The sequence below is a fragment of the Rana temporaria genome, chromosome 5 (assembly GCF_905171775.1).
Source record: "Rana temporaria chromosome 5, aRanTem1.1, whole genome shotgun sequence".
NCBI classification, from domain to species: Eukaryota; Metazoa; Chordata; class Amphibia; order Anura; family Ranidae; genus Rana; species Rana temporaria.
The window spans coordinates 258552902-258575891 of record NC_053493.1 but is presented as its reverse complement, the minus strand read 5'-3'; the positions used below and the strand labels follow the sequence as shown (position 1 = coordinate 258575891).

General features: G+C 42.7%; 1 protein-coding gene across 4 annotated transcripts in view; it reads left to right on the top strand.

Moving 5' to 3' along the window:
- Window positions 1-22990, top strand: part of KIF13A (kinesin family member 13A) — a 301242-nt gene that overhangs the window by 133361 nt on the left and 144891 nt on the right. For all 4 annotated transcript variants that reach the window (XM_040353771.1, XM_040353769.1, XM_040353770.1 and 1 more), the window contains exon 4: window positions 9191-9251. In XM_040353771.1, the coding sequence (XP_040209705.1) occupies window positions 9191-9251 (61 nt within the window). The remainder of the gene's footprint in view (window positions 1-9190; window positions 9252-22990) is intronic.

Sequence of the window (22990 nt, the reverse complement as noted above, 5' to 3'; positions counted from 1 at the left end):
TGGGATGTATTCTGCTAGGGGAACGATGTTGCGTTCCAGACAGAAGTGCCAAAACTCCTTTGCTAGAATTGCCAGGGTTCTGGATCTGGAGCCGCCTAGGCGGTTGACATATTGGACTGCGGTCACGTTGTCCATGCGTAGTAAGACACAGCAATTGGATACGTTCGGCAGGAGACTCCTGAGGGCGAAAAAGGCCGCCGTGAGTTCCAACGCATTGATGTGTAGTATAGACTCCTCTGCGGACCAGGTCCCTCCTGTGGTGGTAGGTCCGCAGCGAGCACCCCAGCCGTGTCGGCTCGCATCCGATTCTATAATATAATCCGGATTGGAACTGAAAATGGTTTTCCCATTCCAATCGATGGCGTGTTTTAACCACCAGCGTAACTCTACTACCGCCTCCGCATCCAGTGGTATCTCGTCTGAGTAACGAAGGCCCTGGCGTAGGTGAAGCGCTTTGAGCCTCTGCAGGGCTCGATAATGAAGGGGTGCCGGAAAGATGGCCTGTACAGAGGCAGATAAGAGTCCTACTATTCGTGCTAATCCGCGTAGGGACACTCGTCGTTTGTACAATACGGAACGAATCTCTTTGCGGATAGTGGCCAGTTTGGTCTTGGGCAAGCGAAGGACAGCGTGATTGGTGTCCACTAAGAATCCCAAAAATTCCATCTCTTGAGATGGGGTCAGGATGGACTTTTCGCGGTTTATGACAAAGCCTAGTTCCTGGAGTAAATTGACCGTCCAGGAGGCATGTATGTTTGCCAGGTGACTGGACCGAGTCATAATGAGTAGGTCGTCCAGGTAGATAATTAATCGCACACCTCTGCTCCGTAGGGCCGCCACCACTGGTTTCAGCAATTTGGTGAAGCACCATGGGGCGGAGGATAGGCCGAAGGGAAGGCAGGTGAATTGCCATACCTTGTCCCTCCAGGCGAAGCGTAGAAGGTGTTGGGAGGAAGGATGAATGGGAACTGTGAGGTAGGCGTCCTTCAAGTCCACCTTTACCAACCAGTCCCCGGGACGCAGGAGGTCCCTCAGATGATGAATCCCTTCCATTTTGAAGTGTCGATAAACGACGTGTTGGTTGAGGATTTTTAAATTTATAACAGGGCGGAATCCGCCATCCTTTTTCCTGACCAGAAAGAGGTTGCTGAGAAACCCTGGGGAGAGAGGGTCCACCTCTATGACGGCCTGTTTGGAATGAAGAGCTAGGAGCTCTTGGTCTATCAGTATCGAATTTTGGTTTGAGAACCGGATGGGGTGAGGTATCACATTCAGTTCTGGTAGGGAATACAGTTCTATCTGATATCCCGTAACCGTGTTGAGTATCCAGGGGTCTGCCGAAATCGCAGACCAGGCGTGGATAAAATGTCTCAATCTTCCCCCTAGGAGGGTGTGAAAAGAATACTGGTGTATGGCACTCACCGGTAGCAGGTCTTGAGCGGGGGTAGCCTCTCCCTCCGCGTCCCCTCCAGGGACGTCCGCGTGGCGGAAAGAATGGTGCTGGTTGAGCCACCGGGATCGGATATGACTGTGGAGCCTGGCTGTACTGAGCGGGAGCTCTATAGTATTGCCTGTTTGCGGAGTAGCGACCGGCAGAACGGCCCCTGTTTCTGCCGGCCCTAGGAAAAATTTTTGCGGTCCCTGATTTCTTCAGTGAAGATTGGGCCTTGTCTAGACTTGTGTACAGTCCGACCATTTTATTAATATCTTTGATCAGGGAATCTCCAAAGAGCATCCCTTCGGCTGACGGGCCAGGTTCTGAGTCTGCGAGGTGGGATAGTTGCGGATCCAATCTCATTAAAATGGATCGGCGACGCTCCGTGGAGCAAATGGTATTTGCGCTGCCTAACAGGCAAACCGTTCTTTGTGCCCAACCTCTGAGTTGCTCCAAGTCCACCGGATTATCCGAGGAGGAAGCTTGCTCAGCAATGTTCAAAATTTTGGTGACAGGACCAAACAGGTCGAGGATGCGATCCTGGATGGAGCGAAAGGATCGCTCGATACCTTTTTTAGAATATTTGCCCTGCTTAGTAAGGTACCTGAGCAGTACCGGGTCCACCTCGGGGGTGCAGACCGCCTTTTTTGGGATGCATGGGCGAGGACACTCCGCTCTCAATTTGTTGCGGTTGTTTTTATCCACGGACCTGCGGGCCCAGTATTGGATATATTGGGCAACCTCCGGAAGAGGGGCCCATTCTCCAGAGCGTGGGTGAGAAATCCCTTCTGGGTCGAAGAAGGGTTCTCCCCTAGCGTCTAGAATCGTTTCGCCCTGGGTTACAGGGGTGGCGTTGTCAGTGGGCGCCATATGCCCGCTACCCTCATAATTAATATCGTCAACATCACCATCAGACTCGTAGGCGTCTGCCGCCTCAGATTCCGCGGACGAATCAGACGTGTCCACAAAGGAATCAGGTTTGGACCGTCTTGCGGACCTTTGCCCCTGCGTTTGCTGCTCCCCGAGGCTCAGGGGTCGGTGAGAGTCTGGGAGGGTAGTGGGTCGGCAGACCGGGTTGGGTGCTGCCTGGGGCACATTATTTACTTCCCCTGCCGGGGAGTCGCATGTGGGAACGTGTTTGCGCTTATGAGTCGCCTTGCCCTTTTTTATGGGCGGTTCACCACAGCCTGGGGGACCAGGCATGACCGGGGTAGCCCAGTGTGTCATAGGGGCTGAAGCCATAGCTACTTGTACTGATTGATTAATAAGTTCCTGGATCTGGGCAGCAGTCAGGAACATTGGGCTATGAAGAGAATGGTCACCTCCATTAGGGGTGACAGGGGATTCATTATGCTCTTCATCAGCCATGTTAATTCTAAGTACAATCTGTTAACAGAGCTAATATAAATTTAGGGCCAAAGGGATAAGCAGATGGGAAGATCTTCTACCTCCTGATCACTGATACCGTGAAACTTGGAGTTTCCCAAAGTATATATAAATAAATATATATATGCCCGCTTGATCCCCTGTCTCTTATTAATATATATATAATCTGTTTAAGGCCCTCAGGGACGTCCTACCCGTACAGCCGCTTCTCCACACTGGAGCAGCGGCGAACGGTAGGCGTGTCCCTGCTCAGGAGAGCGTAATCTCGCGAGATTACGCTTCCTGCGATGTGATAGGACGGCGCCGCGGTTCGCCGAGCCCGCCCCCCGCAGCGTGTGACGTGTTGCTTAGAGGAGCGCGGGAATGCTTCGCGACGCCCCCTCAGAGACGGGACGCTCTGAGGGAGAGCGCGCGGTGACAGAGTAAGTGACAGGAAGGCGCCAAGGACTGTAAAATGGCGCCGCCTGACAATCGAATCCACCTCAGAGAAAACGAATCCTGTAGGCAGAAAAACGCTGTCGCTAAAGCGGCAGCTACAGGTACCAAAACATGTAACATTACCTGGTACCTTCAGACTATAAAATAAGACATGTTATAATCTGTAGAAAGAATATTATACCAAATAATACAAATACAAATAATAATACAAATAATAGTACACTGGGAACTATAAAGGGAATCAATCCCAAACGAAGTCCCCTAACCATATGAAAAGAATCTTTCTCAAATCACAAGACAAATATATCTGAGAATAAAATACTCATCTGATTTCATGCTGTGAGCAGAAAGAAAGAGGAGGTGTTTAAAGAGACAGTCCCTTATATACTACCTGGTCTGCCGTGTGATTGGTCGGCATACCCAGAGGACTGCTGGGACTTGTAGTTTGTTTATAAAAAGTTCTTTTATTATTGAAATTCACTGAAAGTTGTATTTCTGCTGTGCGCATTATTAAAGGAAGATAATGCATAAGATATGAGCCTCCTGTCTGATATATAACTGATTCTATGAATCAGCCGCATAGTTAGAAACAGGGATACGACGGCATATCAGCAGATACGTCGTCGTATCCCTTTTGTGGATCTGGCCCTATGTACCTACATTTAGTTGGACCATGGAGAACAATCGTACCACCCTCTAACACAAAGTCAGATCACATTAACAAATCAAAAAAATTTGGAGGGGGTTGAGAGAAAAATGATTTACTTTTTAAAGCACAGTAAAACCTCAGATTGCGAGTAACGCTGGTTTAAAAGCATTTCACAGTACGAGCTGTCTTTTTTTTTTTTTTTTTTTTTTAATCCTGAGTCGATTTGCGAGCGCTGCCTCGGAAGACGAGCAGGGTTCAAGCCTGTGGCCATAGGTAGGAATTTTTGCCTTGTAAAACAATCCATTCCATTTAAAATAGAATTGTTAGACAACAACTTTTGTGTATGTATATGTGTGGTGTATGTGTATGTATGTGTGTAATATATATATATATATATATATACAGTGATGAAAATAAGTATTTGAACACCCTGCTATTTTGCAAGTTCTCCCACTTGGAAATCATGGAGGGGTCTGAAATTGTTATCGTAGGTGCATGTCCACTGTGAGAGACATAATCAAAAAAAAAAAATCCAGAAATCACAATGTATGATTTTTTTAACTATTTATTTGTATGATACAGCTGCAAATAAGTATTTGAACACCTGAGAAAATCAATGTTAATATTTGGTACAGTAGCCTTTGTTTGCAATTACAGAGGTCAAACGTTTCTTGTAGTTTTTCACCAGGTTTGCACACACTGGAGGAGGGATTTTGGCCCACTCCTCCACACAGATCTTCTCTAGATCAGTCAGGTTTCTGGGCTGTCGCTGAGAAACACGGAGTTTGAGCTCCCTCCAAAGATTCTCTATTGGGTTTAGGTCTGGAGACTGGCTAGGCCACGCCAGAACCTTGATATGCTTCTTACAGAGCCACTCCTTGGTTATCCTGGCTGTGTGCTTCGGGTCATTGTCATGTTGGAAGACCCAGCCTCGACCCATCTTCAAAGCTCTAACTGAGGGAAGGAGGTTGTTGCCCAAAATCTCGCAATACATGGCCCCGGTCATCCTCTCCTTAATACAGTGCAGTCGCCCTGTCCCATGTGCAGAAAAACACCCCCAAAGCATGATGCTACCACCCCCATGCTTCACAGTAGGGATGGTGTTCTTGGGATGGTACTCATCATTCTTCTTCCTCCAAACACGGTTAGTGGAATTATGACCAAAAAGTTATATTTTGGTCTCATCTGACCACATGACTTTCTCCCATGACTCCTCTGGATCATCCAAATGGTCATTGGCAAACTTAAGACGGGCCTTGACATGTGCTGGTTTAAGCAGGGGAACCTTCCGTGCCATGCATGATTTCAAACCATGACGTCTTAGTGTATTACCACGGTGGTCCCAGCTCGGTGGAAACGGTGGTCCCAGCTCTTTTCAGGTCATTGACCAGCTCCTCCCGTGTAGTCCTGGGCTGATTTCTCACCTTTCTTAGGATCATTGAGACCCCACAAGGTGAGATTTTGCATGGAGCCCCAGTCCGAGGGAGATTGACAGTCATGTTTAGCTTCTTCCATTTTCTAATGATTGCTCCAACAGTGGACCTTTTTTCACCAAGCTGCTTGGCAATTTCCCCGTAGCCCTTTCCAGCCTTGTGGAGGTGTACAATTTTGTCTCTAGTGTCTTTGGACAGCTCTTTGGTCTTGGCCATGTTAGTAGTTGGATTCTTACTGATTGTATGGGGTGGACAGGTGTCTTTATGCAGCTAATGACCTCAAACAGGTGCATCTAATTTAGGATAATAAATGGAGTGGAGGTGGACATTTTAAAGGCAGACTAACAGGTCTTTGAGGGTCAGAATTCTAGCTGATAGACAGGTGTTCAAATACTTATTTGCAGCTGTATCATACAAATAAATAGTTAAAAAATCATAAATTGTGATTTCTGGAATTTTTTTTTTTGATTATGTCTCTCACAGTGGACATGCACCTACGATGACAATTTCAGAGCCCTCCATGATTTCCAAGCGGGAGAACTTGCAAAATAGCAGGGTGTTCAAAAGGTGCAGATTTTATTTGAACTATATACAAAACAAATGTGACAGAAACAAAAGAAATACAAACATAAACCCTGGTCACTTGACCGCTTACCTCGCCGAGGAATCAGATAAGCGGAAAGTTCCACTTTTGGGTGGAACTCCACTTTAAAGTGGATGTAAACCCACTCTCATCCTTTCTAAACTACTGCCATAGTGCTGATCTATAAGGATATAGATGCCCTTCTGCATGTATCCTTACCTGTCAAATGTCTCCCCTCTGTCTGTTATAAGAACTAAAAAACTGCAGGTTCTGTGGGTGGATCTGTTGTCTGGAGCTCTGTGGGTGGAGTCGTGATGTCCGTAGACTCCCTGCCCACCTCTACACTCCCCTCACACTGAATTCTGCTATGATCACTAACATCCAGTCAAAATCCAGAAACGTAACCACATGACTTCAGAAAAGGAGTGGGGGTGGGAATTAAAAAATAATGCCTGTGCATGAGATATGTAAATAACCTGTCACTCACCGCAAGGGGGCGGAACGGACTAAGGTTTTTCTCTGTAAGTCCGTTTTATCTCACTGAACAATAAAATAGGATTGCTCAGAGCTGGACTAACTCTGTGTGGCAAGACTGGGCACAGATGATAGGAAATCTTTTACTCTACATTGTGACAGCAAAAAAAAATTAAAAAAAAAATGTGGGGTTTACATCCACTTTAATAACATGCCTGAAATATGTAGACCATGTTATTCTTAAAGAAATGACTTTGTCATTAAAATGCATTATAATAATAGCAAACTTTATTTTAATTAGATACTATCTCAAAACGCCTTACAAAAGAGACAAAAACAAATACAAAAGAAAAGGAAAACGCATGCAATTTTATGCACAAATAACTCTTGCCGTGTACCATATGGGTTTATATCACAAAGCAAAGCAAAGAACATCATGCACAGTAATGCCAATCTTATTAGATGCTATAAATTATAGTGCTTTGCTCATCTACATTTGTGTTACCTTGTTTTGGAATATAACTTTAGTTTGGAGATCAAGCAAATGCCACTAAATTTAATCTGCGGGTTATTCCTATGCCATTTTATACAGATTTTATTGTAGCCTTTACTAGTATTGTAGCGGATTGCCTTGGCATTGATAGATATACTCTAAACCCAGTAAATAATGTGCCATGACTTCTGCATTTGTTCTTTGTTAAAGCTTCTCATCGTCTGGCCCTGTGATTTCCCAGTCCTTGAACAATGGAATATTTGTGTGACTCTGTCATGGCATGTTGCCGGTCATATTATGAGATTTTTTTTTTTTTCAACTGCCACTGCTCATTCACAAAATAGGAATATTTTTTCTTCCTTTTAGGCTTGGCACTATCAAAGTAAAAAGGGACTATTCACCATAACTATTGAATAAACACCAGTAGTGTGAGTAGAGGGATTCCAGAGTTTTGACATGCTATTTTACATTATCCAAGTGGATATACAGTAAGCTGTGGTAGTGTCTACCACTACTTTCTGCCAATTCCTCCACTGGCTTCTGGCTGCCCAGCAAATTAAATATAAAATACCAAAAAGAACATACAAAGCCATATAAAAACTCTGCCCTCAGCTACATCGCCAATCTTGTTTTAAAATATCACCAAAACCATCCTCTCTGCTCCTCCCAAGACCTCCTACTCTCTAGCTCACTTGTCTCCTCCTCCCATACTTTTCTTCAGAACTTCTTCAGAGCCTCTCCCATCCTCTGGAACTCTCTACCTCAATTTTTCCATCTTTCTCCTACTCTGTCCACATTTAGGTCATCCCTAAAAACTTCTTAAGGGTAGCCCATATCGCCTCCACTTACCAATTAAACTTTTAGATCTTCCATTTGCTCATTCCTCACATTTATCGTATATACCCGAGTATAAGCCGACACGAATATAAGCCGAGGGCACCTAATTTTACCACAAAAAAATGGGAAAAAGTATTGACTCGAGTATAAGCCTAGGGTGTCCATCTGCATTGCCTCACTTTGCTTCACTATGTCTATGTGCATGCCTCACTGTGCCCATGCCTCACTGTAGAGGAGAAATGGGGCTACATGTGTGCCAAGTTCCCGGGTCCAGGGGACCCATGACCGGCCGGTACAGGGTCCCCAAAGTCACCGGAGAAATGACCGTTTTACATGGAAGTCTATGGAAGGGGTGCCCGGCTTTGAAAAATCGGTGCTCCCTGGCCGTAGGTCCCCCGGACAACAAACTTTTCACACTTGTAGAGGAAGAGTTGGGCTACAGCCGGCCGCTACCGGGTCCCCAAAGTCTGGGAGTTTAGGTGCAAAAAGGTGACTCAAGTATAAGCTGAGGGGGACATTTTCAGCACAAAAAAATATGCTGAAAAACTCAGCTTATACTCGAGTATATACGGTATTACCTTTTGTAACACTTGCCCCACCCAATTAGATTGTAAGCTCTTATGAGCAGGGTCCTCTTATCCTCTTGTATTGTATGGTCACTGTACAGAGAAGTAACAAAAGCCTTTAGAACTGCTTTTTAGCTTTAATCACTACAGTTCTGTAAGGCTGGGTTCACACTACGGTTTTCCCGTCCGTCAGCCGCATACGATTTCAGTATTGAAAACGTACGGGCCCGGACGGGAAAACGTAGAGATAGACAATGCATTGCAAATCGTATGCACTCGGATGCATCCGGGTGCGTACGATTTGCTGGCAAAACGTTTTTTAAACGTACGCAAAACCGTGTTCAACCACGGTTTTGCGGTCGTTTTTAAAACAGTATGGCAACCGCATACGTTTTCCTTTAACATTAATGTTAATGGAAAACGCACATATGTGCGGTGCCATACGTTCCCGTCCGTTTCAGCCGCATACGTTTTTTCATATAAATCGTATGCGGCTGACGGACGGGAAAAACTGTAGTGTGAACCCAGCCTAAGGCAATATCTTCAAATCGAACAAATACATTTTTAATGGTGTTCAGTTTTCATAGCATAGATAATTAAATTGGCAAAAAAATGATTTGGATATGATGAACCACACAGTGTTTTCCCTTACACTATGTTTGTTTTAGCTGTCATACTAATGCCTGTACTTTGGAATAATGTCATCTCAAGTAATTGTGTTAATGGTTTACATATAATAAAGAGGAACTTAATGGTTGCCTTTGTTCGTCTTTCACCATTTCCTCCTCATGTGGAAAACATCAAAATTGAATCTCTATGCAATAAATGTAATAATGACAAATCTGTAATATGGAAATATTATAAAAACAATTCATATTGGTTTATTTTATCTGTAGGTTTTTGCATTCGATTATTGTTTTTGGTCGATGGATGAGAAAAACACTTCAAAATATGCAGGTAAGCCGACGCACGTGATCTTTCTTAAAAAAAAAAAAAAAAAAAAAAAGAGAGAAAGCATATTCTAAAAAGTCAGATAACTAATTTTTGTTGTGGAAATCCTTACCTTTCTGCGTATCGACAGGTAATCTATTCTTTCACGCTGTAGCATCAGAGGTGTTTTAAAACACTTCAAAAAAAAAAAAAAAAAGAGGTGTTTTAAAACACATAATGACCTAGGAAAATGAAATAGTACACTTATCTTTATAAATTCAAGAAGCATTTGTATTCTAAAAAAAGTGTATCTTCAGTTTCTAAAAAGTGAACTACAATCCCAGTATTTTTAGGGGCATACAAATTAGGGATGCACCGATGCCACTTTTTTTGCTATGAGTACCAAATTTTTTTTAAGCGTTTTCCAATAACAATTACCATTTATCGATACTTATTTTTGGCATTTAGGGAGATTAAGACGAGGAAGAGGATAAGGAACAGGGAGGGGGATCTCCATCATCTATCAGCGTGCTGTGTAATATTACTACTTGGATGAGACAAAGTGATGAGGAAACACAGCACTCCCAACACTGGGCACTGCTGGCTCCGCATCTAGGAGATCCATGCTGTCATCCTACATCCTCCTCTTCCTTCAATCCCATCTCCTCCATCCCATGTCCCCCTTTTTCTTCAGTCCATACAACACTGGTCGCTGTTCCCCCAACTCATAAGACCAATGAGAAGGGACTAAAACACAAAAAGGGGAGCACTGTTCCAAAGTAGTAAAAACAAGGATGAATCCATGAATTCTAAAGCAGATATACATGACTACATGTTTCAGGGTTTATCCCCTTCTTTATGTCACATGGTCATTTGGTCCTGGACCGAGTCCGCATCCTCTCAGTTTGGATTATAGTTATCCTGTGTCCAATGGCTTGTTTTTTGTTTTTTTTTTTGCTGCATGGTCTCCAGCTTTCCGGTGCCCTCACTGTGTGTCTCTTTTGTGGAGCATTTCCGCCAGCATCTGGCGCCCCCTCTATGTCTGTGCTGGTCTCCTCCGGCCCGTGAGCATGTTTCCTTTGGGTCTCCAGGCTCCGTCCCTTGTCAAGATCCCTCAGGAGATGCAAGGGCTGAGTCATCCATCCATTTCACCTAGCAGTGAAGTGCACCATACCATCTATGTGAGTTATTGAGCGCGCCTGTACCACTGATGGCAAGCGGCAGCTGTCCTTGGTTTGGTTTACATTCATCTGTCAGCAGGGAACCCCCGCTGACAGTTGAATGAGTAAAGGACGCGTTTATAAGGATGCGGCAGCCTCTCTCCTTAACAACCGATAATTGCTGCATTCTTTCGTGTATATTTCAGTTGTCAGCGGGAGAATCCCGCTGACAGCTGAAACAACCAAGCCAGCAGGTATCGCTTTTAAGCATCAGTGTATTTGCAGAAGTACCGATACGATATGTATCGGCACTGATATCGGTGCAACCCTAATACAATTAATATTGTGTAAGATTGTTGAGTTTTTCGAGGGAAGATATTTACTCCTCCTTGTTTATCTAATATCTATGATTGCAGCCAAGCAGTTATTTTTTTTATTTTATTTTTCAATGTTTTTATTGAAGCAAAGATAAATACAAGACAGTGTGCAATCAACATACAATTGCAACTGAAATTACATGGCTATACACTCTCATATCAAGTAAAATGCTAACAAATGAGAATAATCAAGTGGTCAGCAACAAGAGTTTTAACATTTGGGGCAGCATATAAGAAAGCAAATATTAAAAAGGGATAAAAGGAGGTTACCCCATGTGACGGGGAGAACTAAGATTAGAGCTTTCAGATAGAACATGTGGAGTGTAGGCTGATGTACATCAATGGAAAACAAAATAAGAGAACAAGGTATAGGAAAAGAAGGGGAAGAGAGGGAAGGGGAAGAGAGGGAAAGGGAAGGGACCAGGGTATCCTAGGTGCAAGGTAGCACATAACCAAACTATGACTGAGTATGACTCGGACACCTGATAAGCATAATCAAGGTTCCAACAGAGACTGATCAAAATTCAAGGGCAGGAATCGATGAACCCACGGCTGCCAGATTTTGAGACGTTTCGATATGCGGTCAAACTGCGTGGCCTCAATCTTGCTATAAACTATGAATTGCGTTGCCCTACTTTTTGGTTTCCAGGATACATTGTTTGGGTGACTTCCAGGATTAAGCGATAGTGTGTTTAGAGATAGTGGTGAAATGTAAGAAGAGTTTGAATTGCAAGGAAGTTAAATCAGGAGGTGGTTCATTTAGAAGAGCTAGGGTAGGATCAGGACTAAGGGACAAGCTGAAAAGTATAGATAGCATCCGGAACACTTCAATCCAATATGACTTATCTATAGGTAAAATCCACCAAATATGCAAATGGTATCTTGCCTCCACACAGCCCCAAAAACAGTACGAAGAAAAAGATGGGAGTATTTTAGAAGTCCTATCCGGAGCAAGGTACTACCCAGTGAGGACCTTATACCTGGGTTCCAGAGCTAAAATGTTGACAGTGGAAGACTTTGACTGCCAAATATCAGCCCAGTCATTGGGTTCCAACAGTTATTTTTATTACTGGGTAGTGGGCGGTGTGTGGAAAGGATCCCCTTCAGGATTTTGTTTTTGCCTGTGAACCCATTTGAGAGATTTCTTCTTACTTTCTGCCTTATATGAGAGAACGGAAAGTGAAGGAAAATCTCTTGACTTCCTGTCTGACAGGTGTCAGGCAGAACAAAAAGTGAGGGGAAATGCCTTCAATGGTAACACAGGCAGCAATAAAAGCACTTTTATGTATCATTAGGAAGGCTCAAAACCTTTATCAGAACTTTATTGCTCCAATTGTCAAATATTTCACATGCTGTTTGGGTGAAATCAGGCTCCATACTCTACAATCACGTCTCAGGTGCAGGGTCAGCTTGTCTCCACTAAAGCATTCAGTTGTACTAGATTTCTTTGAGAAAGAGCTGTGCCTGCTGCAAAACATAGGAAGATGAATCTGTTCCTGCTTGCTATTTTATTAAAGGAAAAATATTATTTTGCATCAGCATTTCTGCTGGTGGTATAATTGAGGACTTTATCGCTGTCCTAATGAGGATATTTCCCCTATTTCCTGCCTAGGTAATGGGTGTCAGACAGAACTGAAAGATATCTCTCCTTCCTCAAACAGCATTTAAAATGTAACTGTAAAATGTCCTCAGTAGGGACACAAGTGGTATTAAAAACCCTCAGGTTCTAACTCTTTCCCATTGCCAATTAAAAATTTGAAAAGAAAAGTTGAGGTTGCAGTTGGGCTATAAAGTGTTCTGTTCTTGAAAAGCTTTATAGGAATTGTGAAAATGAAGAAGACACATCTATTTATACTTATGCCATGTACACACGATCAGGCTTTAGCCCGGCCAAACTCACATCGGAATTTTGAAGGATTTCCATCGGAGTAAAATAGAACATGTTCTCTATCTAAACTCCGTTGGAATTCCTTGGAAAAAAGTCATACACAGGGTCGGAATTTCGGTCGAAATTTCCGATGGAAAAAGTCGTACTTTTTTCATCGGAAATTCCGATCGTGTGTACGGGGCTTTAGTGGTCACTTATTCAGAGGGCTAAGATCTAGAATATGACCAGTCAGGATCCTTCACCAATAAGACTCTAAAGTTGGCCCCATTTTCTTGTGAGCCCGGGGCAAATACACTTCTTTTTCTTAATTAAAAGGCCATGTGAACAATGTTGATACTGTATTCTGTTCGTAATGTGCACATTGTTTTGTCTTGTGGCTTATACACACAGACTTCAAAACCCTTTTTTGTTTCCCCTTTTATGCGTCGTATAAAACAAGTTTATACCATATGCTTTTTGCAATTCACCGCCTTCAGGCTCTTCAACTGTATATTTTTTTCTTTTTCCAAAAATATGTTGTGCCCATTTACACTGATGATCAAAAAATCACTTGGATTTTTACATTTACATTTTAACATCACATCTAGATTGACCATTTGTTAGATATGATATTTGGGTTAGCAAAGCTTCCTAAAACATCTATAAGATCCAAAAAAGATTAATTAGTCACTGGCAGTGTGTGTGTGTGTGTGTGTGTGTGTGTGTGTATATATATATTTATTGTACATATTTCAGGATTGTCCAATAAATAGTACTTATATTTCCAGTCTCTTAGAAAAACAGTTTTGGATGCTGTAGGAATTTGGCCCAGAATCAGGAATTACAATGAGCCTGTGTGAACAAAATACATTTTATTGCATGAGTCACAAAAGTAAAAATCAAGGAGAAGAGACTTGAATGCAATGAATATTGCCTTTCTCCAAAAAAAAATATATTTATGATTTGGATATTTATTAAGCATGGCAATTTGATATTTTCATCAGCAATACTGTTAATGGTACATACTGTACATGGGAGATGCTAGTTTTTACAACCATCACATGTCTAGCTGTAGAATTAAATTTCATTTAGTGGCTTCATCCATTCTTGGGTGAATGAATTACAATTTTGTGGCCCTGGAATACAGCTGGCATTTGGCCTTCTTTAGCAAAGAAGAATTCCGGCATACATTTGGCTTAGAACACTTGTTGACATGATTGATTGTTGTAGACCCTCTGTGTTTCCAGGGACAACAGATAGGACAGATACCAGAGTGGTTAGGTCCTCAGGACAGATCAAGCAAACCACAGACAGTAGCAGAGACAGAATACTCATGGCCAGGTCAATGGTAAGCAAAGAGAGTCCAGGTTCCAGACAGGTAAACTTAACAGGATACATATATACAAGCTGGTCTAAACAATACTCAGAAAGATTCCCAAGGTAACAGTCAGACAGAAGAAGATTCAAGGCCGATCATTACATTTCAGTGGAAGACCTATACCAGTGATGGCGAACCTTGGCACCCCAGATGTTTTGGAACTACATTTCCCATGATGCTCATACACTCTACAGTGTAGTGGAGCATTATGGGAAATGTAGTTCCAAAACACCAAGGTTCGCCATCACTGACCTATACTGAATGCTTGCCGCTTCCTAGTAGCAGCTCCTGGAAATTTGGCATTGCAGCACAACAAAAAAACAGTTCCGATTCTCTTTGCTTTTAATTTACACAGTGGGATGGTCAGGTTCTTACAGTTGCCAATGGGAGACTTTCAGAGCCATACTATGTGTTACCTAAAGAATAACTCTACTTTCGTGGAAAGAATATAGCAAATAAAATAATATAATATAGCATATACAATTTCTAGACAAACCTTATTGTAATTTAAACCTACCTTTCCAATTCAATCTGTAGTATTAACCCTTTCACGCCGAGCGTACGCATATATGCGTCCTCGGCTTTCAGGGGTTGTACCGGGATGATGCCTGCAGCCGCAGGCATCATCCCGGTACCGTTGTTTAGAGCCGGCGATCGGCTTTCCAAACATAACAACCGATGCGGCTAAAAGCCGCTCGGTTGTTATGCCGGAGGAGCGGGAGGGGACATCCCCCCCTCCCGCCGCCTCTCGCCGCTCTGACCGGGCCTCCCGTCCCACCGGGAGACCCGATCCACGATCCGGCGCCTCCAGCGTCTCGGCGCGCTCTGAAACAAAGCCGTAAACGGCTTTGATTCAGTGTGCGCATTGAAACCACGGAAGCGGCGTCATGACGTCACTTCCGGGTTTCTCGGCTGCCAATGGCGCCGGATTTAAAAAAGTACACAGTATTCAGAATCGCCGTTTTCGGCGATCTGAATACTTTGAAGTGCAAAGGAGGGCTCGGGGGTCTTTTAGACCCCCGATCCCTCCATAAAGAGTACCTGTCACGACCTATTGCTGTCACAAGGGATGTTTACATTCCTTGTGACAGCAATAAAAGTGATCAAAATGTAAAAAAAAAAAAAAAAAAAAATGTAATATTAGAAAAAATAAATAAATAAATAAGAAAACAAAAAAAAAATTTTTTAAAGCGCCCCCCTCCCCGCGAGCTTGCGCAGCAAAGAAAGCGCATACGGAAGTCGCGCCCGCATATGAAAACGGTGTTCAAATAACACATGTGAGGTATCGCCGCGATCGTAAGAGCGAGAGCAATAATTATAGCACTAGGCCTACTCTGTAACTCTAACCTGGTAACCGTAAAAAAAGTTTAAAGCGTCGCCTATGGAGATTTTTAGTTACCGTAGTTTGTCGCCATTCCACGAGTGCGTGCAATTATAAAGCGTGTCATGCTTGGTATCTATTTACTCGGCATAACATCATCTTTCACATTATGCAAAAAAATTGGGCTAATTTTACTTTTTCATTTTTTTAAAATTCATGAAAGTAAATTTTTCCCAAAAAGTTGTGTTTAAAACACCGCCGCACAAATACCGTATGACATAAAATATTGCAACAATCGCCATTTTATTCTCTAGATTCTCTGCTAAAAATATATATATAATGTTTGGGGGTTCTAAGTAATTTTCTAGCCAAAAATATGGATTTTAACTTGTAAACACCAAATGTCATACATAGGCATAGGCATGAAAGGGTTAATGTCAAATTTAATAAATATGGCAACCTGGAGGTGTTTCTGTACACCTGGCAAATGCCTCCAAAAATTAAATTTCCTGCTTGTGTGATTGGCTCGCTGATTTTTCTAGAAGTCTGCAATAAGATACCAGTCATCCTCTGCAGCAGAGGTTTCCCTTTTGGTGAGATATTCCCTAAGGCCCCGTACACACCATAGAATCCATCCGCTGAAAAATCTCAGCGGATCGGTTTCAGCGGATAGATTCTATGGTGTGTACATTCCTGCAGATATTTATCCGCGGAAATTTCCCAATTCCAGCAGATAAAAATTTGTAGACATGTCTACAAATCTATCCGCTTGAATTGGCTCCCGCGGATCGATCCGGTGGTTTGTACAGACTCACCGGATCGATCCGTCCGAAGGGATCCCCCGCATGCGTCGTAATGATTCAACGCATGCGTGGAATTCCTTATATGACAGCGTCGCGCTTGTCGCCACGTCATCATCGCGGCGACGACGCGACACGTCATCGCGAGGGGATTTCCGCGCGGATTTCGATCCTATGGTGAGTACACTCCATCGGATTCAAATCCGCTGAAATCCTCGAGAGGATTTATCCGCGGAAACGGTCCGCTGGACCGTATCCGCGGATAAATCCTCTTGTGTGTACTAGGCCTAAGGGTTAAAATGGTACTAAAGACACAAGGTTCTCTGCATTAAGCCCTGTACACATGGCCGGGAATCCCGTCAGGAAAAAAAATATGCCTTGTATACTACTGCGCATGCGTTGAAGGCTTATCGAGCATGCGCTGGTTTACCTTCGGACAGGTAAGCATACAGACAACAGGTTTTCTCGGCAGGAAACACTCTCCAGGGAAACCCGAAGAGAAAATAGAGAGCAGGGTTCTCAATTTTCCCGTCTGGATTCCCGGCTGTTTTCTTGACGGGAAAACTGCTAGGGAGCATACACACGGCCAGGTTTCGTGGCCAAATGCTCTCCTGGCAGTTTTCCTGCCGGGAAAACCAGTCGTGTGTACAAGGCTTTAGGGTAAAAAAGAACTTCAGTGTTCTGCTACCACAGCCCCCCTAAATCTTGATTCAGAGCTGTGCCAGAGATCAGTGGCTCCCTCTGCTGTCTCTCTCCTTACTGATCATAGAGGCAGCAGCAGGAGCCATTGGTTCCTGCTGCTATCAATCACAGCAAGTGAGGAGAGCGCGAGCGACCAGACCAAGCTGAACTGTGTGTGTCAACGGACACACAGAACGTGGCACAGGAGTAAGCCTGCATGGTGGGAAGCGGCTTGCAATGGGCTAAACCAGAAGGGAGGATCCCAAAAAGCGGACAATCTGGACTGATTTGTGCAAAACCATTGCACAGAGCAGGTATGTATACCATATTTGTTATTTTTTATATATCCTTTACAATCACATTAAATACTTCCAAAGGAATGCAGACACTGCAACTTTTCTCATTTGAACAGTGTACACACGATCGGATATCTGATGGAATCTAATCCGATGGATTTTTTCGTCGGATATCCGATGAAGCTGACTTTCATCAGTCTTGCCTACACACCATCAGTCAAAAATCCGACCGTGCCAAAACGAGGTGACGTAAAACGCTACGACGAGCCGAAAAAAAATGAAGTTCAAGGCTTCCGAGCATGCGTCGACTTGATTCTGAGCATGTGTGGATTTTTGTCCGATGGAGTTCCACACAGACGATCGGATTTTTCTATCGTTTTTTTATCCATAGGGAAAATTTAAAAGATGTTCTATTTTTTAACACAGATGGAAAAAAAACAATGGGGCCCACACACGATCAGTTTGTCCGATGAAAACAGTCCATCGGTCTGTTTTCATCGGACAAACCAATCGTGTGTACACGGCTTTAGGGTGCACCAGGTGAATATAATAAACCAGACCCTCCCATTTACAATCAGTCTGCACAGGACATGGTCAAATAAATAGTTATTTCCTCAGAGTACAAGTAGAAATCTGAAATAAGTTGTTTTACAACAAAATTGGTGTTACTCTTTAACCACTTGACAACCGGGCCTATTTTGGCACTTCTCTCCTTCATGTAAAAATCACAATTTTTTTTGCTAGAAAATTAATCAGAACCCCCAAACATTATATATATTTTTTTAGCAGACATCCTAGGGAATAAAATGGCAGTCATTGCAATACTTTTTGTCACACCGTATTTGCGCAGCGGTCTTACAAGCGGACTTTTTTTGGGAAAAAATAATTTTTTTGAATAAAAAAATAAGACAACAATAATTTTTGCCCAATTTTTTTATATATTGTGAAAGATAATGTTACGCCGAGTAAAATGATACCCAACATGACACACTTAAAAATTGCGCCCGCTCGTGGCATGGCGTCAAACTTTTACCCTTAAAAATCTCGATAGGCAACGTTTAAAAAATTCTACAGGTTGCATTTTTTGAGCTACAGAGTAGGTCTAGGGCTAGAATTATTGCTCTCGCTCTAACGATCGTGGTGATATCTCACTTGTGTGGTTTGAACACCGTTTTCATATGTGGGTGCTACTCGCGTATGCGTTCGCTTCTGTGCGCAAGCTCGTCGGGACGGGGCGTTTTTAAAAAATTTTTTTTTTGTTTTCTTATTTATTTTTATTTATTTTTATAATTTTTTACACTGAAATAAAAAAATTATCATTTTTATTCCTATTACAAGGAATGTAAACATCCCTTGTAATAGAAAAAAGCATGACAGGTCCTCTTAAATATGAGATCTGGGGTCAAAAAGACCTCACATCTCATATTTAGGCTTAAATGCAAAAAAAGGAAAAAAAAATTAAACTGTCATTTTTTCAAATGACAGAAAAAAAAAATGTTGCTTTAAGACGCTGGGCGGGACTGACGTTTTGACGTCACTTCCGCCCAGCAGAGATATGAGGACGGGTAAGGGCGATTTTTCCCTCAGTCGCATCCCCACACAGGTGCCGAACGGACCCGATCGCCTCCGCCGCTACCGACGGCTCCGGTAATCGGCGGAGGGCGCGGGAGAGCGGTGGGAGGGGGGGGCCCTCTCCCGCCACCGATAACGGCGATCTCGCGGCGAATCCGCCGCGGAGACCGCCGTTATCGTTTACAGGACCGCTGGCACTAAAGATGGATACCTCGGTTGTGGCAGCAGCTGCTGCCGTTATCGAGATATTCATCTTTAAAGTGCCGCCGTTAATAGACGTAAGGCGGTTGTTAAGTGGTTAATAAGGGTTCAAAAAGTGGAGGATTCCACCTGCCTTGGCAGTGCTAATGGATAGAGGATGGGCTTGTTAAGGTATTTGTTTAGCAAAGATGTGTGTTATACCACAGACCCTTTGCCAAGTGCATTGTACACCTGTCAGAGCTCCAATCTTTCTTCCGTGACTCAGAGATAACAAGGACAGCTAATCATAAAAATAGAAAGATGAGGGAATGTCTGCCAACTTCACTGTGGAAATGATTGTCTATGCAAGGCGTCCACTCATTTACAAAGGTTGCTAGGCTGAAAACAAAGGAAAACTGTGCTGGGGGTTTATATATAACTTTACATAATTGTTTATAAACCATTGGCTTGCTTTTAACTGGGAGGGTTAGCGTTTTTATGCAAAAAACAAATCTAGAAAAACACCAGCAAGGGATTCCCCACTGTTTTTTGTGAAAGTGGAAAACCTATAGTCAGGTCCATAAATATTGAGACATCGACACAATTCTAATCTTTTTGGCTCTATACACCACCACAATGGATTTTAAATTAAACAAACAAAGTGTGCTTTAACTGCAGACTTTCAGTTTTAATTTGAGGGTATTTACATCCAAATCCGGTGAACAGTGTTGGAATTACAACAGTTTGTATATGTGCCTCCTACTTTTTAAGGGACCAAAAGTAATGGGACAATTGGCTGCTCAGCTGTTCCATGGCCAGGTGTGTGTAATTCCCTCATTATCCCATTTACAAGGAGCAGATAAAAGGTCCAGAGTTCATTTCAAGTGTGCTATTTGCATTTGGAATCGGTTGCTGTCAACTTTCAATATGAGATCCAAAGAGCTGTCACTATCAGTGAAGCAAGCCATCATTAGGCTGAAAACATAAAACAAACCCATCAGAGAGATAGCAAAAACATTAGGTGTGGCCAAATCAACTGTTTGGAACATCCTTAAAAAGAAAGAATGCACCGGTAAGCTCAGCAACACCAAAAGACCCGGAAGACCACGGAAAACAACTGTGGTGGATGACCGAATAATTCTTTCACAACAGTTGGCCAGATCAAGAACACTCTCCAGGAGGTAGGTGTATGTTTGCCAAAGTCAGCAATTATTAGAAGACTTCACCAGAGTGAATACAGAGGGTTCACCACAAGATGTAAACCATTGGTGAGCCTCAAAAACAGGAAGGCCAGATTAGAGTTTGCCAAACAACATATAAAAAAGCCTTGACAGTTCTGGAACAACATCCTATGGACAGATGAGACCAAGATCAACTTGTACCAGAGTAATGGGAAGAGAAGAGTATGGAGAGGAACTGCTTATTATCCAAAGCATACCACCTCATCAGTGAAGCATGGTGGTGGTGGTAGTGTCATGGCGTGGGCATGTATGGCTGCCAATGGAACTGGTTCTCTTGTATTTATAGATGATGTGACTGCTGACAAAGGCAGCAGGATGAATTCTGAAATGTTTCGGGCAATATTATCTGCTCATAGTCAGTCAAATGCTTCAGAGCTCATTGGACGGTGCTTCACAGTGCAGATGGACAATGACGCGAATCATACTGCGAAAGCAAGGGAAGAGTTTTTTTAAGGCAAAGAAGTAGAATGTAATGCAATTGCCAAGTCAATCTTGTTCGTTCCATTTCAAATCCATTGTGGTGGTGTATAGAGCCAAAAAGATTAGAATTGTGTCGTTGTCCCAATATTTATGGACCTGACTGTATTTAAAGTAGACATAAACTGTAACTAAATGCTAGGGTTGTTAAAGCATAGTGCGTCATTTCCATTTAAAAAAATGCTTTGTTGCATCTCAGTGCTGCCAATCTCCTGCAGTCTTGTTGCAGACGTTTCCTAATTCTAATTTAAATAGCATATATTTGATGCTGTGTGTTTTTTCAGCAGGCCTTCTGAATCATCTCCTCACCGTAGCTCTCTGCTTTAATAGTGTTTTGAAACCTTCACTGTACTTTCACTGCACCGAGATCTATAAAACCAGTAATAAGCATGTGTGGTATTTTTGGTCAGCACTTTTACTTATACCGTGGTTGGACCTTTCCGACTCACGCTGCAAATAAGTCATCCTCGTATTTCCTCCTTGGTTCATGAAGAAAGAGCATGTAATGAGCTAAATCCAAATAAATCTTGCGTGCATGTTGTGTGCTGTGTGGAGTTTGTCTAGTATATTTATTTTGCTTTATGGTTCGGATTGCGGCCAGTATTTTTGAAAACATTCCTTGTCTACTCACCCTTCATCATGGGATACAAGTTAGATGTTTTCATCAAGAGCATTTTCTGGTTTATGCACTCAGAACTAGGAGGAATCGTGCCCCAGTTTGAGTGAATGTTTATTTTAACCACTTAAGTCCCGGACCAAAATGGAGGTAAAGGACCTGGCCAGTTTTTGCGATTCGGCACTGCGCCGATTTAACTGCCAATTGCGCGGTCGTGCGACGTGGCTCCCAAACAAAATTGGCATCCTTTTTTTCCCACAAATAGAGCTTTCTTTTGGTGGTATTTGATCACCTCTGCGGTTTTAATTTTTTGCGCTAAAAAAAAAATAGAGCGACAATTTTGAAAAAAATTCAATATTTTTTACTTTTTGCTATAATAAATATCCTACAGGAAAAATAAATCTCGCGCCAAATGAATTACACTAAATTATATACTTGATAAATCAAGCGACTAACTGAGTGAAGCTGCTCCCAAATAAAATCAGGTGACTGACTTGGATATATTGTATAGTGAGGTGAGGGGCGCTATATCAAAATAGTGGATGCGTGTCACAATGTGCGTTTGAGTAGTACACAGTGTAACTGTGTACCCAAATCTATGTGAAAAACCAAACAGATTATAGTCTAAACTCTATAAGTACAATAGTGCCAAATGCCGTGGAAAATAAATAAAATATAAAAAAAAAAAAAAAAAAAAAGAATGTCCAGCAAATAAATAGTTAAGTGCAAAATGGATCCAGTGTTGTATCAAGTCCAGGTGCAAAATGCAAATAATCCAATCCCAAATCGCAGGGAAAAGTGCAAATGCTAAAGTGCTTGTGAATCTTCAAAATAGCCAAAATGCGAGAAAGAAGTGATCCGCCTTCACCTATAGGTCACCAGAATATTAATGGATGGCTCCTTACCACACGGCGTTGACCAGATTACTTAAAATATGGTCGATCAGGCTTGTTTTAAATGAGGATCAGCAGGGTCTCATTGGATTCCAATGTCAGCGATTGCAGCAAATGGTGTACCAAGAAAGGAGAAGGGATACCACCATAGTGTAAAACCATTTAATATACAAAAGTTAAAATTACAATGCCAAATGGCCTCTTACTGTTGCTGGTGCCCGTTCCCGGCACTGAGGCTGTAGGTGGTGGGGATAGTAAGACAAGATAAGAGATGGCCGCGTCCTGGTCCACTAGCGTGCGTTCCACCACTAGTTGTCCATCAACCAGTGAGACCAGAAGTGCGTGGCTATGCGTGCGCGCTCGGATACCGCCTCGACGTCACGTTTATGGTTTTACACTATGGTGGTATCCCTTCTCCTTTCTTGGTACACCATTTGCTGCAATAGCTGACATTGGAATCCAATGAGACCCTGCTGATCCTCATTTAAAACAAGCCTGATTGACCATATTTTAAGTAATCTGGTCAACACCGTGTGGTAAGGAGCCATCCATTATTATTCTGGTGACCTATAGGTGAAGGCGGATCACTTCTTTCTCGCACTTTGGCTAATTTGAAGATTCACAAGCACTTTAGCATTTGCACTTTTCCCTGCGATTTGGGATTGGATTATTTGCATTTTGCACCTGGACTTGATACAACACTGGATCCATTTTGCACTTAACTATTTATTTGCTGGACATTCTTTTTTTTTTTTTTATATTTTATTTATTTTCCACGGCATTTGGCACTATTGTACTTATAGAGTTTAGACTATAATCTGTTTGTTTTTTCACATAGATTTGGGTACACAGTTACACTGTGTACTACTCAAACGCACATTGTGACACGCATCCACTATTTTGATAT